The following is a 24,999-nucleotide window of genomic DNA, read 5'->3' as shown; positions in this document are numbered from 1 at the left end:
ACATTGTTGAGGTTGGTTGGCTCGCTGAGCTGGTTTCTTTCGTGGTAACTAAACATGTGCAAAACAAGAAACCAGCTCGGCGAGCCAACCAACCTCAACACCCACAACCCGAGCTACAAATCTACTCCAAAACCTTAGAGATATTAACATGATTCAACACGCAGTAATTAACACAAAGCTGTGGTATTTGATTTTCATACAGAAAATTAGCATCTATAACTGGGCAGACATTTATCAACTTCAGTAGTAACAGATCCCAATGAACACAATCAAGTCTTGGATATTACTAACAGCAACATCTTCATCACTGCAGTTGCTGGTGAACTAGCTAGTGTCTTAGCAAGTGTGACGAATCTCTTCCCACACTTGGAGCTGGTGTAATAACAGGTTGGACATGTAACTGAATTCCTTCCAACAATCGAAGCAGGTGAGTGGCCTCTCCCCAGTGTGAATGTGATAGCGTGCCTGCAGATTGCAGGAGACAGTGATTTCTTTCTCACAGTTGGAGCAGGGAAATGGCCTCTCCCAAGTGTGAATGCGCCAAAGAATTTCCAGCCTACATTGAACATTGAATCACTTCCCACATTCACACTTCCACAGCTTCTAATTGAGACTGCATTTACATTCTGACAGGTTCAAGATTGGCTGAACCCTTGTCTACACACAGAACACGTGTGCGGTTTCTCTCTGCTCTGCAGGGTGCTTTCTCAATCCATGTTCAAAATCCAAAATTATTCTGCTTGGGATAAATTGGACGAATCCATCAGATCCCAATGTGATATTTGATTTGAATTTCCCTGACTGCAAATCCTCCCTTTTTTTGATACCCACGTGAATGTGGTTCAAAAGATAAAAACAGAAATCAGAGAGTTAATCCACAAAAACACAAAGGATAGTTATGAAAGTGAACTGAATGAAGTGGTCATTTGTGGGGTCAGGAGGTGAAAGTGACCATGAAAGCTGCCAGACTATTATGAAAACCCAACTGGTTCACTAACGTCCTTCAGGGATTGGATCCTGCCATCCAGTCTGGACCTTCAGGAGTCTCTTGGCTTCTCTGGGAGAACAAGAGAGAGATGTAAGTAGGAGTAGCAAGGAGAAATGGAGCGGGTCTTCACATCTCCAGAAAACAACCAGAGCTTTGATAGAATCTCGCAGACCTTCACCCTCCACATCCTGGAAGGACTAGAGCAGCAGGTGGATATGAACACCATTACCTCCAGGTTCCCACAACCTCTCACACCATGCCTACCTGTCAGACATCAGGACCAGATGAACAGACATTTCCCCCAATCAAATACTAAGGAAGATTGGTGCCATTGTCTTCATGCCCATCAAAACTCCACTTCCTCACCACTGACTCCATCCCTCTGCCCATGGTGACTGTTTAAGGTTATTCACAACCAGGACATCATATTTCAACCGAAGGTGAGCTTCCAACTACTTCCCTCCTCCCCCACCTCATAACGCTCAGAATATCTGGTCCCTTCTAATTTCAGCTCACAGACAGCCCTAATTTAGCTCTGATTTTAAATCACTCCACCATTGCTGGGCATACTTTCAGCAGACAAAGCCAGAAGCTCTGGAAGTTCCTCGTTAACCCTTTCTGCCCTTCAACCTCACTTTCCTCCTCTAGGATGCACGTTAAAATCTACCTCTTTGACTAAACGCTTGGTTTCTGCCCTAACATTAAGTTGTATGGCCCGATGTCAAATGATACTTTGTAACACTCCTCTGAAGTATCTTGGAACAATCCAATATTTAAAAAAAACTATCATAAAGTTCAACTTGTGGATTTGGACACATATCACTGTTCCCTCGTCATTGCTGGGTGAATAAACTTTAACTCCTCAGCTCATAGCATGGTTCTGGCTATGTTTTGAGACTCAGGTCTTTGTGTATCCCACGTTTCAACAATTCTGCACGATGTGGGTATCCTGCGTCTCTCCAAGTTATCCCCAGTATCTTTGTTTTGCAGTGCTGGTTATGGGAGGTATCAGTCATACTAGTGAACACAGCATACTCCCTCTACCAAGCTACTCATGCACAGACAAGGCCACGGAAAAGAGTTTGGAAGTGAGAGTGAGCCCCACTTCCTTGGGGCTCATCTATTCTAAATTAACACACTGCAGCTCCAAGAGAATATTCTCTGCCTTGCCGAGACCCCTCCACATTGAACAGTCAAACACCACAGACACGGTCAGTGGCATCACCATAGCAACTGAGACAGGCAATCAATGCTGATCCAAGCAGTGTTACCCACTTCCCATCAATAAACATATAAAGACATCTAAGGGCCTCCGTTTAGCAGCGCCTCAATTTTAAAATTCCCATCCTCGTTTTCAAATTCCTCCATGGTCTTCCCGATTTCCACCGGCTCCTTATCTTTCCCCACAGACAAACCTCAAACCTTCCACAGTCAAGGACTGATCATATTCACCTCCTGTTTCATTAAATGACTCTTTTAGCACTTGGTTCGGTTCTTCTTTCGCACACCCTGGGCTGTTCCGTAACCTGGAGGAAAATTAAAGGAAGAACTTCTCTAAACTGCCCTCCCCTGCCCGTCAACCCACTGCTGGAGGGTAACGCAAGCGCAGTGGAGGCCCGCTACCTGAGCAGGCGCAGTGCGGCTGCCGCCAGTGGGCGGGCTCCACCTGTCTCTTTGTGGAGCAGCAGCCGCCGGAAGAGGGAGATGAGGGAGGGCCAGCTCCCCGAGCGGCTTCTCGCTCTGGCCCGAGACGGCAGCCCGTTGGCACGGAAACCCTGGCCAGGCACCTGGAGAGTTCATCGCTGAGCACAGCGGTCCCTATTGGCTGCTTCAGGCACGCCTACCCTTCGATTATGGACGTCACAATACAAATGTTGCCTTTCGAGGTTCAGGGTGAAACTTTCTTCTGTGTGCAATGTTTGGGAGCAAGGCAATGTTCCCCCCCAACCACCATTTCTTTTTTCATGCCGTAAGGGCGAAAACTGTTCATTTGCAGCACTGAAGGGAGTGGAAGTGAATCCAAGAAGGGAACATACATAGGAAATGTTGGTTCAGATGTGTCTTTCTTAAATTGAATTGTCATTATTTGTTCTCTCAGCTTCACACATTTATTTGACTGGCTAAAAGGGTGGCCTCTTTCTTATGTTCACAATTGTAGGGTTTCTATCAGAGATGGTCAGGATTTAAGGGACAGCAAATTAGAAGTAATGCACTGTCCAAAGAGCATATATAGTCCACCTAGATATGCACATACATTTTTTTCCTTTATTCATTAATAGGATGAGGACATCATCAGCTAGGCAGATTTATTGTCCATCCCTAATTGCTCAGAGGGCAGTTCAGAGTCAACCCCATTCTGTGGGTCTAATGTCACATGTAGGCCAGACAAGGAGGGCAGTTTCCTTCCCTAAAGGACATTAGTGAACCAGGTGGGTTTTATCTGACAATCGACAATGGATTCACTGTCATCATTAGACTCTTAATTCCAGATATTTTATTGAATTCAAATTCCACCATCTGTCACGGCGGGATTCAAACCCAGGTTCCCACAATGTTATCCGGGTCTCTGGATCAACAGTCCAGCGATAATACCACTAGGCCATTGCCTCCCCCAATATTTAGTGTCAGAGCAAGCATGAAGACTTTCAGGTTTGTTTGTCCCAGGCAGCAAGAACTGAGCAGTGATCTGTTGATCAGCATGACTTCCCACCTTGAGAACAATGAGTTACAGCAGTGTGAGAATGAAGGAAAGAGTGTGTGGGAAGATAACTTCCAGATTTGGGATTAAAAGAGGATCTCATCTAAAAAAACTGAATCATCTATTCTGAATTATTACACTGCACTATCAGTAAAATCAGTTTTGGGTGAAATTGTCTTGCCGCCAAAATCCCCCATTGACAATCCAGGCCTCTGTGACGGAGGATGCTGATGGGAAAAAATATTCTTCCTTCCCTAGCTGGTCTACCAATCACTAATCTTTGGAATAACAGCCAAATGCAGTGAACAAATTATCCTGTCCACATATGTTGCTTCTCACTAATCCAGATTGAATTGAATTTACCACTGATCAACCTGACTAACCAGCCTGTGTACATCCTCCTCTAGTTAAGGCTATCCTCCTCACTATTTACCAACCATTACTTCTGCATCATCTGCAAGCTGATCAACCCTCCTACATTCAAGTCTAAGTCATTTGCACAAGTCAGTTATAAACCATAAGCAGTAATAGGCTAAACACTGACCACCATGGAACCCCACTGGACGCAGACTTCCAGTTGGAAAAATATCCCTCAACCATCAAACTCTGCTTCCTGCCATTCAGCCAATTGTGGATGCAGTTTGCCAAATTTCAATGGATCCCATAAGTTCTTATCTTTGCTATCAGTCTCCCATGCGGGACCTTTTCAAGAGCCTTGCTGATGTCCAGGGAGACTACATCAAAAGTATTGCCCTCATTAACACAACTGGATACCCATCAAAAAAAAATTGAATCAAGTTGGTCAGATGTGAACTGCCCTTAAAAAAATGCATGCTGACTGTTCTTGATTAATCCCTGCCTCTCCAAATGCAAATTAAATCTGTCATTCAGAATTACTTCCAATAGTCTCCCCACCACCAATGTGAGACTGACTAGCTTGCAGTTTCTTGATTTATCCCTTACTCCCTTCTTGAACAAAAGTTCCACTTTGACTGTCCTTCAGTCCTCTAACACCCTTCCTGTGGTCAGAGGGAAATGGAAAATTTTTGCAAGCGCTTTTTAATCCTAACAATTTATTGTCCCAACAACGTAGGATACATTTTACCTGACTCTAGAGGTTTATTCACATTTTAGCCTGCCAGACGACTCAAAACCTCCTGTCTCTCTGTGCAAATTTCTTTAAATTCTATCACAGAAATTCTCCCTGATTCATCTCTCTCACGTCCTACATCCTCTAGTTTCACACACACAGTACCTCTCTACAGTCCTTAACGGGCCTTACTCATTCCTCCCCCATTATCCTGTAACCATTAATGTACCTGCAAAACAACTGAGCATTTTAGTTGCTCTCTCTTCCTCGTTGAGGCTTCTACAAACTGGCTTCAAAAACTGTACTGGATCTATTTGAAAAGTTCCTCTAAACCTTTCATACAATGACGACCACAGTTAATGTTGGGGAAGTTGAAATTCCCTGCTTTCACGACCCTATTACTTTTACACTTCTTTGAAATTTGCCTATTACCTGCTCTTCCAGGTCTACCCATACGGGTTTATTTAAATGAGTTTTGTAAGATGTAATAAATTCCATGAATATAATTGTGACACCACCTCCTCTTCTGTCTCACATGCAGACCCTGTATTCTGGAGTATTGAGCCTCCAATCCTGCATCTCTCTCAACCATGTCTGAGTGACAGCAACGTCATCATACTCCCATGTTTTAATTTGTATCCTCAACTCATCTGCCTTGTTCATCTTGTAGCATTAAAATCAATGCTATTCAACCATATCAAACTCCCTTGTACCTTAACCGGCCAGTAATGTTGACGCCTTCCTGATTCACTTGTTGATTCTTCTCTTTTCTTCTTACCCTTTTGGACATTCTCTCTGGATCCCATTCCCTTATCAAGTTAGGTTACACACTGCCCAACAGCACTTGTAACTAAATTTCCAGCATTACAAGATATCCCCCATGCTGGATGCACCTTTTTCCAAATACTCGTATGAAGGATACACATGACTATCGTGTCTCTAAGGCACTCAGAATGAGGCAAACTTGATGCATCATAGTTTTAACGAAAAGTTGATTTGTATTATTTCCATCCTAAATAGGTCAATGAACATGTAGTGTTTATAAACGTTATCAGAAACAGGTCCAGGAAGCGTGGTTTGGATATAGATAACAATAGCATCCAAATCCAACATTGACAGTTACTAGGGAACTCATTGCTGTTTAACTAGTCCCGATGAACCACAAAATCACTTTACAAACAATATGCAAGTGGACAGTCTTTACCCAATGTAAATGTGTTGATGTACAGTGACGTTGTGATCACTTCTAAAACTTACCATGCAGATACGCAATTGTATCAACATTTCATCTACAATATCAGCACCTTTAATAGAGCTGGGTTTAAGAACATCAATACAAATGGCCCAATGACCAAGGTTCTTTCCTTGGTGAGATTAAAAGCAAAACGCTTCACCCACAGTTCTTTGCGAATTTGCTGGTGTTTGCAAACAGCAAACTATTTTACACAAAGTGTCATTTCACTGGTGTAATAACAGTTTGGATTACCAGAGTGAATCCCTTCCCACCTATAGAACAAGTGAATAGTCTCTACCCAGTGTGAACTCGCTGATGTATCTGTAGGTGGGATGACTGAATGAATCCCTTTCCACAGACAGAGCAAGTGAACGGTCGCTCCCCAGTGTGAACTCGCTGGTGTTTCCGCAGGCTGGAAGACTGAGCGAATCCCTTCCCACATTCAGAACAGGTGAATGGTCTCTCCCCAGTGTGAATTCGCTGGTGAATCCGCAGGCTGGATGACAAAGTGAATCCCTTCCCACAATCGGAGCAAGTGAACGGTTTCTCCCCAGTGTGGCTGCGTTGGTGTATCCGCAGGCTGGATAGCTGAGTGAATCTCATCCGACACTGGGAGCAAGTGAACAGTCTCTCTCCATCGTGAACTTGCTGATGTCTCAGCAGGCTGGATGGCCGAGCAAATCCCTTCCCACAAGCAGAGCAGGTGAATGGTCTCTCCCCAGTGTGAACCCGCTGGTGGCTCCGCAGGTTGGATGACTGAGTGAATCCCATCCCACACTGGGAGCAGGTGAACAGTCTCTCCCCACTATGAATTCGCCGGTGGGTCTGTAGGTGGGATGACTGAGTGAATCCCATCCCACACTGGGAGCAGGTGAATGGTCTCTCCCCAGTGTGAACACGCCGGTGTATCCGCAGGCTGGATGACTGAGTGAATCCCTTCCCACAATCAGAGCAGGTGAATGGTTTCTCCCCAGTGTGACTGCGTTGGTGCATTTCCAGCTGGGATGGGTAAAGAAAACCCTTCTCGCAATTCTCACATTTCCACAGTCTCTCCCCAGTGTGACTGCGTTGGTGCATTTCCAGCTGGGATGGGTAAAGAAATCCCTTCCCGCAATTCTCACATTTCCACAATCTCTCCCCAGTGTCACTGTGCTGGTGTTTGGACATTTCAGATGAATCTTCACAGACTCTTCCATACACAGACCATCTGTGTTTCTTCCCAATGTGAACACTGCTTTTTTGCCTTCAATTTTCAAACTCCTGAGATAATTAGGTTATTACAAACAGACTGACCATCAGATCTGGATGTGGTTTCATTTGAAATCTCTCATTGCAAAATAACCTTTCAAACAGAAAACAAATATATTAGGAGAAACCAGAGAAACACATAGATTGTGAATCTGAAAGAAATTATTCTAGACACTTGTGGAGATGATACTTAGGGAAACGGCTGGATTATCATTAAAACTGAAAGGGTTCATAAATGTCCTTCAGGGAAGGGAACCAGTCAGTGTTTGAACGAAACCACAGAAAGAGATAGAGGTGGGAGAGACAGACATAAAGGAGAGGCTTTTTATAGATCTGCAACTCAATCCTGTTCCTGTTTTCTCCCCATACCTTTCAATCCCTCCAAAGGGCTAAGAACAAGTGCATAGTTCCTGAAAAGTGAAGTTTCAGGTAGATCAGGTGCTGAAGAAAGCATTTGGCACGCTTGTCTTTACTGGTCAGTGCACTGATCAATAAAGGAACCAAGGTTCCATTCCACTCTGTGTATGGACTTTGCACATTCTGCCCGTGTCTGGGTGGGGTTCCTCCGGGTGCTCCGGTTTCCTACGACAGTCCAAAGACTTGCGGGTTAGGTGGATTAGCCATGGGAAATGCAGGGTTACAGGGATAGGGTGGGATGCTCTTTGGATGGTTGGTGTGGACTCATGGGCAGAATGGCCTGCTTCCACACTGTAGGTATTCTATGATTGAGTATAGGAGTTGGGAGGTTGCGGCTGTTTAGGCACATCCTGAGGCCAATTCCAGTCTCCCCGATTTTGGAAAGATGTTGCTGGCATAGGACTTATGGTAAGTTCCTGGGGAGTGTTGCCGAACAAAAGACCTTGGAGTGCCTGTTCACAGTTCCTTAAAGGCGGAGTCGCAGGTAGACAGAATAGTGAAGGCGGCATTGGTATGCCAGCTGTTATTGGTCAGTGAATTGAGTATAGGAGTTGGGAGGTCATGTTGCTGTTCTACATCACTTTGGTTAGGCCACTTTTGGAATACTGTGTTCAATTCTGGTCTGCCTGCTACAGGAAAGATGTTGTGAAACTTGAAAGAGTTTAGAAAAGATTTACAAGGATGTTACCAGGGTTGGACGTTTTGAACTGTGGGTAGAGGCTGAATAGGCAGTGGCTATTTTCCCTGAAGCATTGGAGTCTGAGGAGGTGACCTTGTAGAAGTTTATAAAATCACAAGGAGCATGGATAGGGTGAATAGTCAAGGTCTTCTTCGCAGGGTAGGGGAGTCCAAAACTAGAGGACGTAGGTTTAACATGAGAGCAGAAAGAATTAAAAGGGACCTAAGGAGCAACATTTTTTTTTAACGTAGAGGGTGGTACATGTATAGAATGAGCTGGTCAGAATGGACAAGTTGAATTGAAGGTTCTCTTTCTGCGCTGTACATCTCTATGACTCTTAAGTGCTTAAGGAAGATGGTGGAAATCTGAAAGAAAAACAAAGTGCTGGAAATACTGGAGAGCTGGAAAGCAGGTCTGGCAGCCTATGAAACGGTGACAGATGCAGGAGCCATTGCAACCTTGAAGAGATGTTTATATGATCATACAGGCACTACAATACAGGTTAAATGCTGAGTGCCAGCAAATAGGACAAGAGTATATAGGTGCTCGATGACCAGCATGGAAACAATGGGAACATGGTGTTCTACAATTTTATATCAGAGACTCTGACCCCATATTGCTCCATGTTTCTCAGTGATTCTCTCTTTTGGAAAGCAGGCAGGAGTGGCAAGCAGTGAAAAATGTAAATGAGACGTTGGCATTCATAGTGAGTGGATTCAAGTATAGCAGCAGGGATATCTTTCTGCAAGTGCTGTGATGAGCCCACACCTGAAAGTATTGTGTACACCTTTGTTCTCCTTTCCCAAGTAAGGATGCTCTGGCTATTGAGACAGCGTATGAAGGTTCACCAGACTGAAATCGAGGATGTCAGGACTGATGTAAGAAGAGAGACTTGATCCTTGTTTAATCCTTTCTTTTGTCTTTCTAAGCCGCTAACTGCATCACTAATATTCTACCTTCCATTTCCTGATATGAATCTGACCCATCCAACCCTACACTTCCCATCCCCCTGTCATTCTTGTTTAAAACCTCAGCAATGCAACTGGCAAAAGCCACCTCAAGAAGAACCTAGGGGCAACCGATCAGGCTTGTAAAGGTCCCACCTAACCCAGAAACGGTCCCAATGCCTGAACAATCCAAACCCTTCTTTGCTACATCATTTCTCCAGCCACACGCTCATCTGATCTATCCTCCCATTCCTGCTCTCGCTAGCACGTGGCACTGGAAGCAAGCACGACATTGTTACATTAAAATGCAGGTCCTCAAATGTATCATCCATCTTCCTTTATTCACTATTCAGGCCCTCAACCCTTTGGTTAGCTATGTCATTGGTACTTATGTATTCCATCAACACTGGTTGTTTATCCTCCAGCTCCAGAATGTCCTGCAGCCGCTCCATGTTATCACGGATCCTGGCACCAGGGAGGTAACATACCATCCTGTATTCATGACTGCGACCACAGAAGTGCCTGTCTGTACCCCTGACTATTGAAGCCCCTGTCAGTATAGCCCTGCCACTCTTCTTCCAGCTCTGCAAAGCAGTTACTCAGTAGCTGCAGATGGACACACTGTCTACACACACAACCATCTGGGAAACTGAAAGCGTCCCTTATTTTGCACATTGTGTAAGAGGAGCACACCGCAAGTCTGAGTTCTCCTGTCATGACATCTATCTAGATTCACCTAGTTACTCCCATCAAGAGAATTTAAATGAGCTAGCAATCTTCTTTCATTTCAAACATTTTTAGTATAATCAAAAGCCTTGACCTTTACTTAAGCTGATATATTATACTTTAATAACGGTAAATAAAAAAGTACCGTATCACTTACAAATTGGCCATTCTCATTGGGACCGTGTAACTTTCTGAACAGCCTGAACAGGGTCAGAGCAGCACACTCAAATTTTCAGCTTCACCTTCTCCCCGTCTCACCTCACGGCTTTCACCCAACTCCAAAAGCACTGTCATTGAGCCAAGCCGCACTTTCAGTGCAGTGTTGTCATTTTAATTGCCTGCTCACATCTACACTGACCTCAGCCTCCCATACTGTTCCAATACAGCTCAACGAGAGTTCAGGGAACAGCATCACATCTTTCAATTCAGCGCTTTATAACCTACAGTCAACATGGACATTGGCAGTTTCTGGACAAACGGGGAATTGTCAGCATCTGGAACATTTCACCCGAAAAGGCACTGAAGCTCAAGTCCATAAGAAATTGTAAAGGGAAGTTTGCAGGTAATTGAGAATGAAGAGTTCACAGGTCATAATCATGAAGTGGGTGACTGGGACTAAATATGGCAGTTCTTTCGAAGAGTCAAGGTGTTATTTGGATAAATCTGTACTCCCTGTCAAGCCACTATCTCTTTCCTTAGCGGCAGGGCCCAGAACTGAGCACATACCCTGGGGATAATCTAACAAAACATTTGAATATCCTGCTGCTCTTCGAGTTACAAATATATCAGAAATATTTTCCTACAGACAGAACAGACGAACCTCTTTCCTTCCACAGTTAAATGCCAATGATTTTCGGACCTTGATGATTCCACTGCGTCTGGTACAACTGGTTATGAGATCCTGCTCTGCAAATTAATGTCCTGTAAAACAAATTCACAAAAGAAAAATCACTGTCAGCCCAGGTTAGAAATCTGGGAAACACTGCAAGAGTGTCTAGAAAAGACAAATATTTCTGCTGGTTTCAGTTTGCTGTGTGTAAACTCTCCTCTTCACATTACCCACTTCCCCGACCCAACAAGATGCAGAGCTAAAATACACCCATTATTAGAGACTAAGGAAGTCTCATATTGACAGAGTTGAACAAGGAGCACATAGGTGATTCAGAGCAGTTTCAGTGTTCTGATCCCAAAAATATGAACACTGAACAATCGGATATGCTTTGATAGATCATAATCTTTAAAGCAGGCCTTCCTACACTGTGGTTGCAATAGATAACATGGAGCTCTAATCGAATTACAGGCATTTCTCCTCCACTAGGTAGCTGAAGTGTAACAGCAGCAATGATGCTGCCTGAAGTCAATACTCTGCCAGGAAATACACGCCATCTCTCTCAGTCTAGGAAAGAAATCCAGAACAAACATTTCCCTTGCTTTGAGTTGGTCCGGTCTAAGTCCTCCCCTTCTCACAAAGAAGGCTGCGCATGCGTCCAGCTGCAGGTTGCCATCTACAAAGATGGCATCCCAGCGCGTGTCCAGCGGACCATTTGCCCCCAATAAAAATGATAGCGGACACACAGGCCTATCAAAGCCTGAGGCCCTCGGCCGCTTTCCCGTTTGCTGCAAACACCGGAGCGGCTGTTTAAAATTTGTAATTTCCGATGTGCACCAAGTATTACTAAAACCAATCAGTCCATACCAACACCATTTTCCTCCGGCTTCCAGCCGTCTTCCATTCGCACTACTGCCCCTCACTCGCTCCGATTGGTTGGAGGACACGCTGCTACCGTTCGGTCCTCCAGCACTGCCCCCTTCCCTCCTATTGGGCTGGGGCTGATGTCAATCACATGAGCTCCCATAGTGTGCCGAAGCATGCGCAGTGCTTTCTGTTTTTGCGGCTGTTCGTCAGCTGTGTGAGAAAAGTTGTGGATTCATTCAGAGATGGGGAAAGAAATGTGTCATTGCTGATTCTCCGAATGTCAGGCAATTACAACAACAACATGCATTTTATGCAAGTTCTGAGGAAGGGTGACCAGACCCGAAATTCTGAGACAACAAGGTGCAGGGCTGGATGAACACAGCAGGCCAAGCAGCATCATAGGAGCAGAGAAACTGACGTTTCGGGCCGAGACCCTTCATCAGAAAAGGGGAAGGGGGTTCTGAAATAAATAGGGAGAGAGTGGGAGGCGGATAGAGGAGAGGAAACAAACAGGTCGAAGAGGCGGGGATGGAGCCAGTAAAGGTGAGTGTCGGTCGGGAGTTAGGAAGGGGATAGGTCAGTCCAGGGAGGACGGACAGGTCAAGGAGGCGGGATGAGGTTCGTCGGTAGGAGATGGAGGTGCGGCTTGAGGTGGGAGGAGGGGATAGGTGGGAGCAAGAACAGGTTAGGGAGGCAGGGACGAGCTGGACTGGTTTTGGGATGCGGTAGGGGGAGGGGAGATTTTGAAACTTGTGAAATCCACATTGATACCATTAGGCTGCAGGGTTCCCAAGCGGAACATGAGTTGCTGTTCCTGCAACCTTCGGGTGGCATCGTTGTGGCACTGCAGGAGGCCCAGGATGGCCATGTCGTCTGAGGAATGGGAGGGGGAGTTGAAATGGTTCGTGACTGAGAGGTGCAGTTGTTTATTGCGAACCGAGCGTAGGTGTTCTGCAAAGCAGTCCCCGAGCCTCCGTTTGGTTTCCCCGATGTAGAGGAAGCCACACCGGGTACAGCGGATGCAGTATACCACATTGGCAGATGTGCAGGTGAACATCTGCTTGATGTGGAAAGTCTTCTTGGGGCCTGGGATGGGGGCGAGGGAGGAGGTATGGGGGCAGGTGTAGCACTTCCTGCGGTTGCAAGGAAAAGTGCCGGGTGTGGTGGAGCTGGAGGGGAGTGTGGAGCGGACAAGGGAGTCACGGAGCGAGTTGTCCCTCCGGAAAGCAGATAAGGGTGGGGAGGGAAAGATGTCTTTGGTGGTGGGGTCGGATTGCAGATGGCGGAAGTGTCGGAGGATGATGCATTGGATCCGGAGGTTGGTGGGGTGGTACGTGAAGACGAGGGGGATTCTTTTTTGGTTCTTATTGCATGGACGGGGTGTGAGGGATGAGGTGCGGGAGATGTGGGAGACGCGGTTGAGGGCGTTCTCGACCACCGAGGGGGGGAAGTTACGGTCCTTGAAAAACGAGGACAACTGAGATGTACGGGAGTGGAATGCCTCATCCTGGGAGCAGATGCGGCGGAGGCGAAGGAATTGGGAATAGGGGATAGCATTTTTGCAGGAAGGTGGGTGGGAGGAGGAGTATTCTAGGTAGCTGTGGGAGTCGGTGGGCTTGAAATGAATATCGGTTTCCAGGTGGTTGCCCGATATGGAGACAGAGAGGTCCAGGAAGGGGAGAGAGGTGTTGGAGATGGTCCAGGTAAACTTAAGGTTGGGGTGGAAGGTGTTAGTGAAGTGGATGAACTGTTCAAGCTCCTCATGGGAGCACGAGGCGGCGCCGATACAGTCATCAATGTAACGGAGGAAGAGGTGGGGTTTAGGGTCGGTGTACCAACCTCCGGATGCAACGCATCATCCTCCGACACTTCCGCCATCTGCAATCCGACCCCACCACCAAAGACATCTTTCCCTCCCCACCCTTATCTGCTTTCCGGAGGGACAACTCGCTCCGTGACTCCCATGTCCGCTCCACACTCCCCTCCAGCTCCACCACACCCGGCACTTTTCCCTGCAACCGCAGGAAGTGCTACACCTGCCCCCATACCTCCTCCCTCACCCCCATCCCAGGCCCCAAGAAGACTTTCCACATCAAGCAGATGTTCACCTGCACATCTGCCAACGTGGTATACTGCATCCGCTGTACCCGGTGTGGCTTCCTCTCCATCGGGGAAACCAAGCGGAGGCTCGGGGACCGCTTTGCAGAACACCTACGCTCGGTTCGCAATAAACAACTGCACCTCTCAGTCACGAACCATTTCAACTCCCCCTCCCATTCCTCAGACGACATGTCCATCCTGGGCCTCCTGCAGTGCCACAACGATGCCACCTGAAGGTTGCAGGAACAGCAACTCATATTCCGCTTGGGAACCCTGCAGCCTAATGGTATCAATGTGGATTTCACAAGTTTCAAAATCTCCCCTCCCCCTACCGCATCCCAAAACCAGTCCAGCTCGTCCCTGCCTCCCTAACCTGTTCTTCCTCCCACCTATCCCCACCTCCCACCTCAAGCCGCACCTCCATCTCCTACCGACTAACCTCATCCCACCCCCTTGACCTGTCCGTCCTCCCTGGACTGACCTATCCCCTTCCTAAGTCCCTACCTACACTCACCTTTACTGGCTCCATCCCCGCCTCTTCGACCTGTTTGTTTCCTCTCCACCTATCCTCTCCTCTATCTGCCTCCCACTCTCTCCCTATTTATTTCAGAACCCCCTTCCCGTCCCCCTTTTCTGATGAAGGGTCTAGGCCCGAAACGTCAGTTTCTCTGCTCCTATGATGCTGCTTGGCCTGCTGTGTTCATCCAGCCCTGCACTTTGTTGTCTCGGTGTCTCCAGCATCTGCAGTTCCTACTATCCCCGAAATTCTGATCTGTCTTCAGAGATGTGAAACTTGTGATTCTCAGAGGTAGAAGCCAGAGTGTGGTGGTGGAGGATTGCTTTTCAGACTAGAGGCTTGTGACCAGCAGTGTGCCATAAGGATCAGTGCTGTGTCCACTCCACTGCTTTTTGTCATTTATGTAAGTGATTTGGAGGAGAACATAGAAGGTATGGTTAGCAGTTTGCAGATAACACCAAAATTGGTGGTGTGATGGACAGCAAAGGTTACCTCAGAATACAATGGGATCTTGATCCAATGGCCAATAGGCTGAGGAATGGCAGATGGACTTTTAGGTTAGATAAATGTGAGGTGCTGCATTTTGGAAAGGCAAATCAAGGTCTTCGTTTAATGGTAAGGTCCTGGGGAGTGTTGCTGAACATAGACAGCTTGGAGTGCAAGTTTATTGTTCCTTAAAAGTGGAGTTGCGGGCAGATAGGATAGTGAAGGTGGTATTTGGTAAGCTTGTCTTTTTAAGATCTTGCGAAAATTTGTAGCTCGGGTTGTGGATGCAGTTGTTAGTTTGCTCATGGAACCAGTTGTTCCGTGGTGTGCAGACGTTTCGTTACTATCCTAGGTAGCAACATAGTCAGTGCAACCTCTAATCGAAGCATTGGTGTTCAGCTCCGTTCCAAATTTATATGATCCTCTGGTGTGTTGGTTTTGTCACTTCCAGTGCTGTTTTTTTTAAAAGCAGCAGTCTGTTCTATGTGTTTGTTAATGAAGTCCTGTGTTCAGAACCAGACCTCCAGAAATTCCCTTCCATGTCTGTTGTTCATTTGTCCCAGTATAGGACAAAGTGAGAAAGCAATTCTGGTCTCCCTCTAATAGGAAGGATGAAACTTGAAAGGGTCCAGAAATTATTTACAAGAATGTTGCTCGGGTTGGAGGTTTTGAGCCATATGGGGAGGCTGAATAGGCTGTGGCTATTTTCCCCCCCAAGAGTGTCAGAAGCTGAGGGGTGACCTTAAAGGTTTCTAAAATCATGAGGGTCATGGATAGGGTAAATAGACAAGGTCTTTTCCCTGGGGTGGGTGAGTCCAAAACTACAGGGCATAGGTTTAAGGAGAGAGGGGAAAGAATTAAAAGGGACCCAAGGAACAACTTTTTCACACAGGGGATGGTGTAAGGGATGAGCTACCAGAAGAAGTGTGGAGGCTGGTACAAATTCAACATTTAAAAGGCATCTAGGTGGGTACATAAATAGGAAGGGCTTAGAGGAATATGGACCAAATGCTGGCAAATGGGACTTCATTTATCTAGGATATCTGGTCATCATGGACAAGTTGGACCGAAGGATGGTTCCATGCTGTACATCTCTACAACTATGTTCAAGAACATTTATCAATATGTAAATGTTCCTACTAGAGAAGAAACAAAACATGACCTTTTCTTGGGTAATAAGGCAGGGCAAGTGACTGAAGTGATAGTTGGGGAACATTTTGGGTAAAGGATCATAATTTTAGTGTAGTCACAGAAAAGGCTTCCATTAAAAAAGCATATTTAGTAAGTTTGAACATGACACCAAAATCAGTGATATGGTGGACAGTGATGAAGGTTATCTAAGATTACTAAGAAATCTTAATCAGTTGGGTGAATGGGCTGAGGAACAGCAGATGGAGTTTAATTTGGATAAATGCAAGGTATTGAAAACAAATAAGGGTAGGACTTGAAAAATAAAAGTAGGGTAGAGCCCTAGGGTTTTAGGCACATACTTCTTTGAAATTTGTGTCACATGTAGACAGGGCGGTTAAGAAAGCATTTAACACCCCAGCCTTCATTGCTATCTTGGAGTACAGGAGTTGGGATGTCACGTTGAGGTTGTACAGGATATTGGTGAGGCCTCTTCTGGAGTGCTGTGTTCAATTCTGGTCAGCCTGTTATAGGAATGATATTATTAAGCTGGAGATGGTTCAGAAAAGATTTACCAGGATATTGCCGAAAATGGAAAGTTTGCTTTTTAGGAGAGGCTGGATAGGCGTGAACTTATTTTTCACTGGAGCGTAGGAGGTTGAGGGGTGGCCTTCTAGAGGTTTATAAGAGCACAAGGCATATAGATGATGATAATGGCAGGTGTCTTTTCCCTGGCATGGGAGATTTCAAGACGAGGAGGCATATTTTACATAGTGAGAGAACAATTAAAAAAAAAAGATGACGGACAGGCAACTTTTTGTACACAGAGAACGAGCTTCCAGAGGAAGTGGTGGATGCGGGTTACAGTGTTTAAAAGACATTTGAATAAGTACATGAATAAAAAAGGCTTGAAGGGATATGGGCCAAATACAGGCAGGTGGGACTAGTTTAGTTTGGGATTATAGTTGTCATGAATTGGTTGGACCAAAGGGTCTGTTTCCACGCTGTATGACTCTGACTCTTATCTATGATTCATGTGGAATTGGGGGTAGTATATTGATGTGGATACACAACTGGCTGGCAGACAGGAAACCAAGAGTCGGAAATAAACAGGTTTTTTTTTGAGTATCAGCCGGTGAGCACCGTGGTACAGGAGTGTTCTGTGCTTGGATCCCAGCCATTCACAATATCTATTAATGATTTAGATGAGGAAACGTAAATGTCTGTCTCCCAGTTTGTAGATGACATGAAGCTGGGTGGGACGGTGAACTGTGAGGAGGATGTGGATATGTTTCAGTATGATTTGGAGTTGAGTGTGGACAAAAATGCAAGGACAATGTGGATAACTGGGAGGTTATCCAGTTTGATGGCAAAAACAGGAAGACAAATTATTTTCTGATTGGCAATAGGTTAGGAAAGGGGGAGGTGAAACAAGACCTGGTGTCCTTGTACACAAGTCGCTTAAAGTAAGCATGCAGGTACAGTAGGAGGTGAAGAGGCAAATAGTATGTTAGCATTCATAGCAAGAGGATGAGTACAGGACCTGGGATGTTTTGCTGCAATTGTACAGGGTCTTGATGAGATAACACCTGGGGCATTGTGGGCAGTTTTGGAATACATATCTGACGAAGGAAGTTCTGGCCATGGAGGCTGTACAACAAAGGTTTACCAGACTGATTCCTGGGATGTCAATACAGCGTGGAGCTGGAGGAACACAGCAGGTCAGGGGGCAGGAGAGTTGACGTTTCAGGTCAGGACCCTTCATCAGGACTCGGGGGTGGAAGGTAGGGGGGTGGTGATAGATGGACGCAGGTAGGGGTAGTGGAGATTGGCCAGTGTGAAAGGTGGGACGGATAGATGGGAAAGATGATGGACAGGTTGTGTCAGGTCAAGGAGGCAGGGATGAGAGGGAGGGTTGGACACGGGAATGAGGCCAGGTTGGGGACAAATTGAAACTGGTGAATTCTATGTCCAGGCCATTGGGGTCTAGGTTCTTGAGGCAGAATATGAGGTGTTGTTCCTCCAGTTTGCATGTGGCATCATTGTGGCACTGGAGGAGGTCCAGGATGGACATGTCATTAAAGGAGTGGGAGGGCAGTTAAAATTTCACTCCAACCTCAAAACCACCATAATCATCTCTGATACCTCCCTCCCCTTCCTGGACCTCTCCATCTTCATCTCCGGTAACCGTTTCAGCACCGACATCTATTTCTGACATCTATTTCCAACTCACTGACTCCCATAACTAACTCGACTACACCTCCTCTCACCCACTCTCCTGCAAGAATGCGATCCCTTACTCACGATTCCTCTGCCTCCACCGTATCTGGTCCCAAGATGGAGCGTTCCACTCTCAGACATCCCAGATGTCCTCCTAAGGACTGCAACTTCTCCCCTCCGTTGATCCAAAATGCCCTCAACTGCGTCTCTTGCATTTTTTGCACTTCTGCTATCAAACCCCCTCCCCCAACAAAAATAGGTCAGAGTTCCCTTGGTCTTCACGTACCATCCCACCAACCTCTGCATCCAGCGTATTATCCTCTGCCACCTACAATCTGACCCCACCACCAAAGAGATATTTCCCTCCCCACCCCTATCTGCCTTTTGTAGGGACGTCTCACTGTATGACTCCCTCATCTGCTCCACACTCCCCACCAACACCACCACACCCAATACCTTTCCCTGCAACCACCAGAGGTGCTACAACTGCCCCTTCACCTCCATCCAAGGCCCAAGACAAGCTTTCCATATCCGACAGGGGTTCACCTGTACATCCTCCAACTTGTCTACCGTATCTGTTACTCCCAACGTGGCCTCCTCTACATCAATGAGGCCAAGCACAGACTCGGTGCTGATTGGTGGAGCATCTGCACTCTGTACGCTGTAACCAACAGCACCTTCCAGTTTGCCAACCATTTTAACTCTTCCCCCCCACCCCCAACACACACTGTTGATATGTCCATCCTGGGCCTCCTCCAGTGCCACAATGATGCCACACGCAAACTGGAGGAACAACACCTCAAATTCTGCATCGGGAGCCTATAGCCCGATGGCCTGAATATAGAATTCACCAGTTTCAAAATCTCCCCACCCCTGGTCTCATCCCATGTCCAACCCTCCCTCTCATCCCTGCCTCCTTGTCCTGACACAACCTGTCCATCATCTTTCCCACCTATCAGTCTCTTCACACTGAACAATCTCCACTGCCCCCTACCAGCATCCACCTATCACCATCCCAACTCCCTTCCCCCTCCCCAATGCTGATGAAGGGTGCTGACCCAAAACGTTGACTCTCCTGCTCTTCTGCTGCCTGGCCTGTGTTCCTCCAGCTCAACACTGTGTTGACTCTGACTCTAGCTTCTGCTGTTCTTGCTATCTTTGAGTGATTCATGGGATGGCAGGACTGGCATATGAGACAGAACAGATTGCTTAGGACAAAATTCACTGGAGTTTAGAAGGAAAGAGAATCTCACAGAAAACCAGTAAAATTCTGACAGGACTAACAAGGTAAAGACAGGAAGGATGCTCTCAATGACTGGGGAGTCAGAGTTTAAGGGGACGGGGTAGGCTGTTTAGGACTAAGATGAGGAAATATTTCTTTTCTCAGAGACTAGTGAGCTTGAGGAATTGACTGCTGCACAAAACAGTTAAGGCCAAAACATTGAATTTTTCCAGGAAGCAGATAGATATACTTCTGAGGTCTAAAGGGAGCAAAGCATATGGGTCTAAAGTGGGAACAAGCTGAGTAGGATCATCAGCCATAATCACATTGAATAGCAGAACAGGATAAAATGCCACAATGACCCACTATCTGTTCCTGTTCCAATTTTCTATGTTTCTATTCTGTTAAAGATGGAATAGAAAAACAAAATGATTGTAACTGAAACAGATATCAGCACTACCTTATCACCACTGCATGAAAATCCTGTACCTCCTTACCAACCAGCAAACTGGGAGTAGCTTCACCACACAGACTGCAGAGTTCCGAGGAGGTCAAGGACATGCAGAGTGATTTTGGAAGCTTCTGGAATGGCTGATCTGTCTTTCGTTTTCTATCTAGTTCTCAAATTCTTGAATGTTCTGAGAAAACCAAAATAGTATGTAGCAAATAAGTAAATATTAATGGAAGTTTGCTGAAACTGTTTATATTCACTGCTGACTTAGAAATTAACATTTTATGTGCCTGTGAACAACTCATTATCCAAGGATAGCACAAATGCTTGGTACACATTGTTTAAGTGAACTGACAATTTATATTTATTCTGTTTTCTGTTTCAAATAAGCCTTAGCTGTGTTCTGTCAAATCAGTGAGAGTGGAGGTTCTGAACAAATAAGAATGTGGTTAAATCACATATTGAGTAGATTGGCTAGTTGATCAATTTTACTCATTATTGTTATTTCTTCTTTCTATAAACTCAGTGTCAAAGATCTGTTCTTCACAAAGTCTGGTTAGGAACATTTGGGCAATGTTGAGGGTCATTCAATATTTCAATTTCACTGTCTAACGAATCCAGTGACAGTGAGGCTGATTTGTTTTGGGTTGCTATCCTTGTGCTGTACCAGGTATTTCATGATCAATATTAGCACAGCAGCAGAAGTGAGCTCCAGTGCAGGACAAACAATTATTGACCATGGAGAGATAAAGCTGAGAAATCAGCAGCACGTAATGAGAGATGGGCAGCAACGGAAACCTCATTTAGACACACTGGGCAGAAATAACAACAATACCAAACAAAGTTCAAATAAACCCATAATTTGGAGGGGGAGTTGAAGTGGATGCGGAATGGCACAGGACGGGGGAGCAGTGACAGAAAGAATGGGTCAGTGATTTGCGGGGGGGGCTTGGGTAAAGAATGGTCTCGATTTCCAAATCCCCAACCCCACTCAGTTCTCTTCCTTCCACTGTCTGCTCTATTGTCTCAGCCTCTTTCACATTGGCAGCCAGCGTGACAAAAGTGTGCACACGGACACTTTTCCATCATTCGCAATCACTAGCGCATGCACAAGCATCTCCCAACAGCATACTGCACATACTTTTCAGTGAACATAGCAATGATTTCACCCAACAACCTTTGTTTTCAACCCATTCACACCAAAGACAGATAAACAGTTAAGGAATAAATGAAAAAAGTTAAAAAAAAAACTGATCACAGACAAGTTAAGCAGTTTCCATAATGCATTGTTTCATAGGTACATAGGATTGCCATATCTTTATGTTGTAGTATTATCACAATTGACTGTGCGCATGCTCCGGGACCCTGTCTGCCTGAAAACTACAAAAGCTGGAAATCACAACAGCTCAGGCAGCATCCGTGGAGAGAGAGCAAGCTAACATTTCCAGTCTAGAATAACTCTTCATCAGAGCTGAAGTGAATTCTGGGGTCGGCAGCACTTATGCAATGGTGTGGAGGTGGAGTGCTGGGCGAGAATGGGTGCTGTTAGAGCAGATTAAGTGATGGGAACGTGAGAATGGAAGAACAGCAGTGTGTTTAACTGCCAACCTCAAAAGAATACTAATTGATTGATTTGAATTTGTTGTCATGTATACTAAGTACAGTAAAAAGCTTTGTCAGCAGTACAGGCAGATCATATTAATCAAGGACACAAAGATCATAAGAGTAAAAAAAGCATTGACAGAGTAAGACATACAGGTTACACTGCACATACGTGTACTAGGCAAAAATCAGCATTATTTGAAGTTAGGAACTGGGAAAATGGGATGGAATTCTTCACCTACGTTGTACCTATTCTGATGATGCACCTTCCAACACTGCGCTGCTGATATGGACTCCTTCTTCCATAACCGCAGTTTCCCACCCACTGTGGTTGACAGGGCCCTCAACCACATCCAACCCCTCACCTGGGCTTCTGCCTTTGCCCCTTCCCATCACTCAACAGCGTGATCGGTTCCCCCTCACTTTTCATCCCAGCAGCCTCCACATTCAAAGCATTATTCTCTACCATTTCAGAGAGCTCCAACAGAATGCCACCACTGAACAAACCTTCCCCTCCCTCCCCATCTGCATTTCGCAATCACCAACACCTCCCCCACCAAGTAACCGCAGAATGTGCAACACCTGCCCCTTCACCTCCTCCCTGCTCACCATCCAAGAGCCTAAACAGTCTTTCCAAGTGAAGCAGAACTTCACCTGTACCTCTTCCAATATGGTCAATTGCATTTGTTGCACCCAATGTGGCCTACTCTACATTGCAGAAACCCAACACAGTCACTTTGCAGAACACCTGAAGTCCATGTGCAAGTGACCTCGACTTCCCTGTAGCCACTCATTTTAACAGTGTTCTGCTCACATACCCAATTGTCTGTCCCTGGCATACTGCAAATCCAGCACAAACTGGAGGAACAACATCTCACCTTCAGAATGGGCACTTCATAATCATCTGGGCTCAATATTGAGTTCAACACCTTCAGAGTGTGAACCCACTCCCATTCCTTCCCTTTCTTTTAGCTATGTTATCTTTGCCATGTCCTCTCTCTCCCCTCCCCCTAATCCAAGGGGACCATCTGATTTTTTTAGTCTGGCAGTTAGACACACCATTGTTCTGCCTTTCTCACATTCCAATCACTTAATCTGCTCTATCAACACCCTTTCTCCCCCAGCACTCCACCACCTCCTCACTTTAGCAGAAGTGCTGCCCCCCGACTCCCCCACTCCCACCCCTAACCCCCGACTCCCCCATTCCCAGTGTTCATTTCAGCTCAGAAGACTCATCTAGACTCAAATTGTTAGCTTGCTGTCCCTCCATGGATGTTGCCTGACCCGCTCTGATTCCAGCATGTTTTTTCCGAACAGATTCTGAGGAGTCAGTTAAAGCATGGAATCTGTTTGAGGCAGTTTGTGCCCAGTCACAGATACCTGGGAGTAAGTTCCAGACTAAAACCTATTCAAGGGGATTGGGGTAACTTTTATGAAGAATAACATATCCCAAAGTGAGTTGGAGACTAGAATGAGGGGATCAGAAGTGATCTATAGGTAGAATGCCAGATCACAGGAGTGAGATACAGACTGGAATCTAATTGAAGGGTTCTGGATGGTATATCTACAGAGTCACAGATACGTGGGAGTGAGATACAGACTAGAAACTATTCAAAGGGTTTTGGATGGCTTTTATATAGAACAGACACTCAGGAGTGTAACTTACAGGTTGGAATCTTATTGAGGTGTTCAGGGTAGTTTTTATGCAGAATAACATATACACTGGAGTGAGTAGAAACTGGAATCTAATCAGAGTTTGGATCGTTTAAAAATTGGGGGCAAAATTTACATGTAAGATTTGGGGAGTGTGTTTGAACGAGACAAAAATGAGAAAGAGTGGCAGCACAAAATGTGGGGTGGGTGTAAATTGGGAATTGGCAGCAATATGGGGCAGGGACAATTTTTGGGTGAACATCAAAAATTTGGAGGGCAGGTGAGTGCCAAAATTTTGGGGCATGATTAAACTTGGAAAAATACTGGGGGGATGGGGCTGCAAATTATGGGGGGGGGGGGGGCAAAACTGGGGGTCTCAGGCATAATTGGGGTGGATGCAACATTTAGGGAGGAGCATAATTTGCATGGACATACTTTGTGGCAGGCCTGCAAAACCTGGGGGGCATTAAAAGAATGTGGAGTTGGGGAGAATTGCATAATATGGTGGGGCGCTGGAAATGGGGGGAGTGCAATATCTTGGCAGTCAATATTTGGGATCCAAAATTTTGCAGGAGCTCAGAACTTGGGTGTGTGCAAAATTTTGGGGAAGATGTGAAATTTTTTGAGGGGTCTCAGTAAAAGAGTGGGTGTTGTATAATTGGGGACAGGTGAAGACATGGTGGAGGGGCAAAATGAGGCAGTGCATAATAGGGGCAAAGTTGTGAGGGCTGAAAGATGGCATAATATCAGGGAGTATAAAGCTGGACGGGTGGGCACAAAACTGGGGATCTGATAAAATCCAGGGGCAAAATTTTCGGGGAACAAACATCTGGATGGGAGGGGCATATAACTGGTGTCCATTTTAGGGGGAATTCAAATCGTGGGGAGGTACGAAATTTGTGAGAGGGCGCAATATTGGGAGAGTACAAAATTTGTTGGGTAACAAAACTTGGGAGAGGACTACACAATTTTGGAGTTGCGTAATTTGTCAGAAGGTTGCAAAACCAAGCAAGGGGCTGTAGAGAGACTAAGGGAGGGGGAATAAAAAGAGGGGAAGAAACTAAGGTGGGAAAGAAGAGGGACAAAAACAAAAAGAGGTAAGAGAAATACAAAAGAACAAGAAACAGAGAAGCAGATAATGTAAGGGAGAGGGAATAAAAGAGAGAAAGACAAGCAGGGAGGGCGGTAGGAAAAACCAAGGTCAGGGAGAGACTGGGGAAGGGATACTCGCCGTTCCGGTTGGTCCCCCTCTCCCTGTATGCACGCGCACACTCTGATACTCACTTCCTGCTCTGTCCACATGGCAAAAGGAACTGTGGCTGCCAGGACCTACTTTAAAAACCTTCAGGTCTGTCACTCAAAGGCTCCTCTCCACCCAAATCTCAACGCATCCAGTCAGCTCCTAGTTCTCTCTACCTGGAGCATACCTCCCCCAGGTATGGAGCTCACCAAGAGACAACTTGTGAGATTAAAGGGGGGAGGGAGGAGGTGTGAGAGAAAGCTGCAGCTCAATAGTTTAGTCCTGACTGCCCAACTATCCCTCTCCTCCCCCGCCTCACACCCTCTGACCCCAGACTTAAAACCCACACAGACAAAGCTGCAGCTTCAAACCAGCAGCAAGCACAATACAAGGTCATTTAGACCACGGAACACAGGTTTCTGGAACCAATGAACACAAATTTATTCCACAAGGGAACGCAGGATTTACAAACACATAAACAGAAGGTGAGAGTGGGACTGAAATGTAAAAGTCAGCAAGTTTACTTTTAATGAGTTTCAGTGAATTCTACAAATGAATCAATCCATTTTACAACGAATGGTCATTACACAGATCTCTTGTGGAAATTAACGAGTTTATTGTATAAGTGAAGACGGGAATAACACAGTATGGAGCTGG

General features: G+C 45.8%; 1 protein-coding gene across 6 annotated transcripts; it reads right to left on the bottom strand.

Annotated features, from left to right (window-relative positions):
• Positions 1-5,754: 5,754 nt before the first annotated feature.
• LOC109926730 (zinc finger protein 239-like) lies at positions 5,755-24,404 on the bottom strand. 6 transcript variants are annotated; one of them, XM_048619178.1, is made up of 4 exons: positions 24,387-24,401; positions 11,724-11,933; positions 10,848-10,948; positions 5,755-7,352 (listed from the first exon to the last, which is right to left on the bottom strand). In XM_048619178.1, the coding sequence occupies exon 4, from the start codon at positions 7,175-7,177 to the stop codon at positions 6,305-6,307; it is 873 nt and encodes a 290-aa protein (XP_048475135.1). In that variant the 5' UTR covers positions 7,178-7,352; positions 10,848-10,948; positions 11,724-11,933; positions 24,387-24,401; the 3' UTR covers positions 5,755-6,304. The 6 variants fall into 6 exon arrangements, with proteins under 6 accessions (XP_048475135.1, XP_048475137.1, XP_048475138.1 ...); XM_048619180.1 differs by lacking the exon at positions 11,724-11,933 and having other exon boundaries at positions 24,387-24,404; XM_048619181.1 differs by lacking the exons at positions 11,724-11,933; positions 24,387-24,401 and adding an exon at positions 19,857-19,875.
• Between the last annotated feature and the right edge of the window lie 595 nt (positions 24,405-24,999).

Source organism: Rhincodon typus, chromosome 42, assembly GCF_021869965.1.
Source record: "Rhincodon typus isolate 14 chromosome 42, sRhiTyp1.1, whole genome shotgun sequence".
Taxonomy (NCBI): domain Eukaryota; kingdom Metazoa; phylum Chordata; class Chondrichthyes; order Orectolobiformes; family Rhincodontidae; genus Rhincodon; species Rhincodon typus.
The sequence above is the reverse complement of the archived record's forward strand: the minus strand, read 5'-3'. Positions and strand labels throughout refer to the sequence as shown.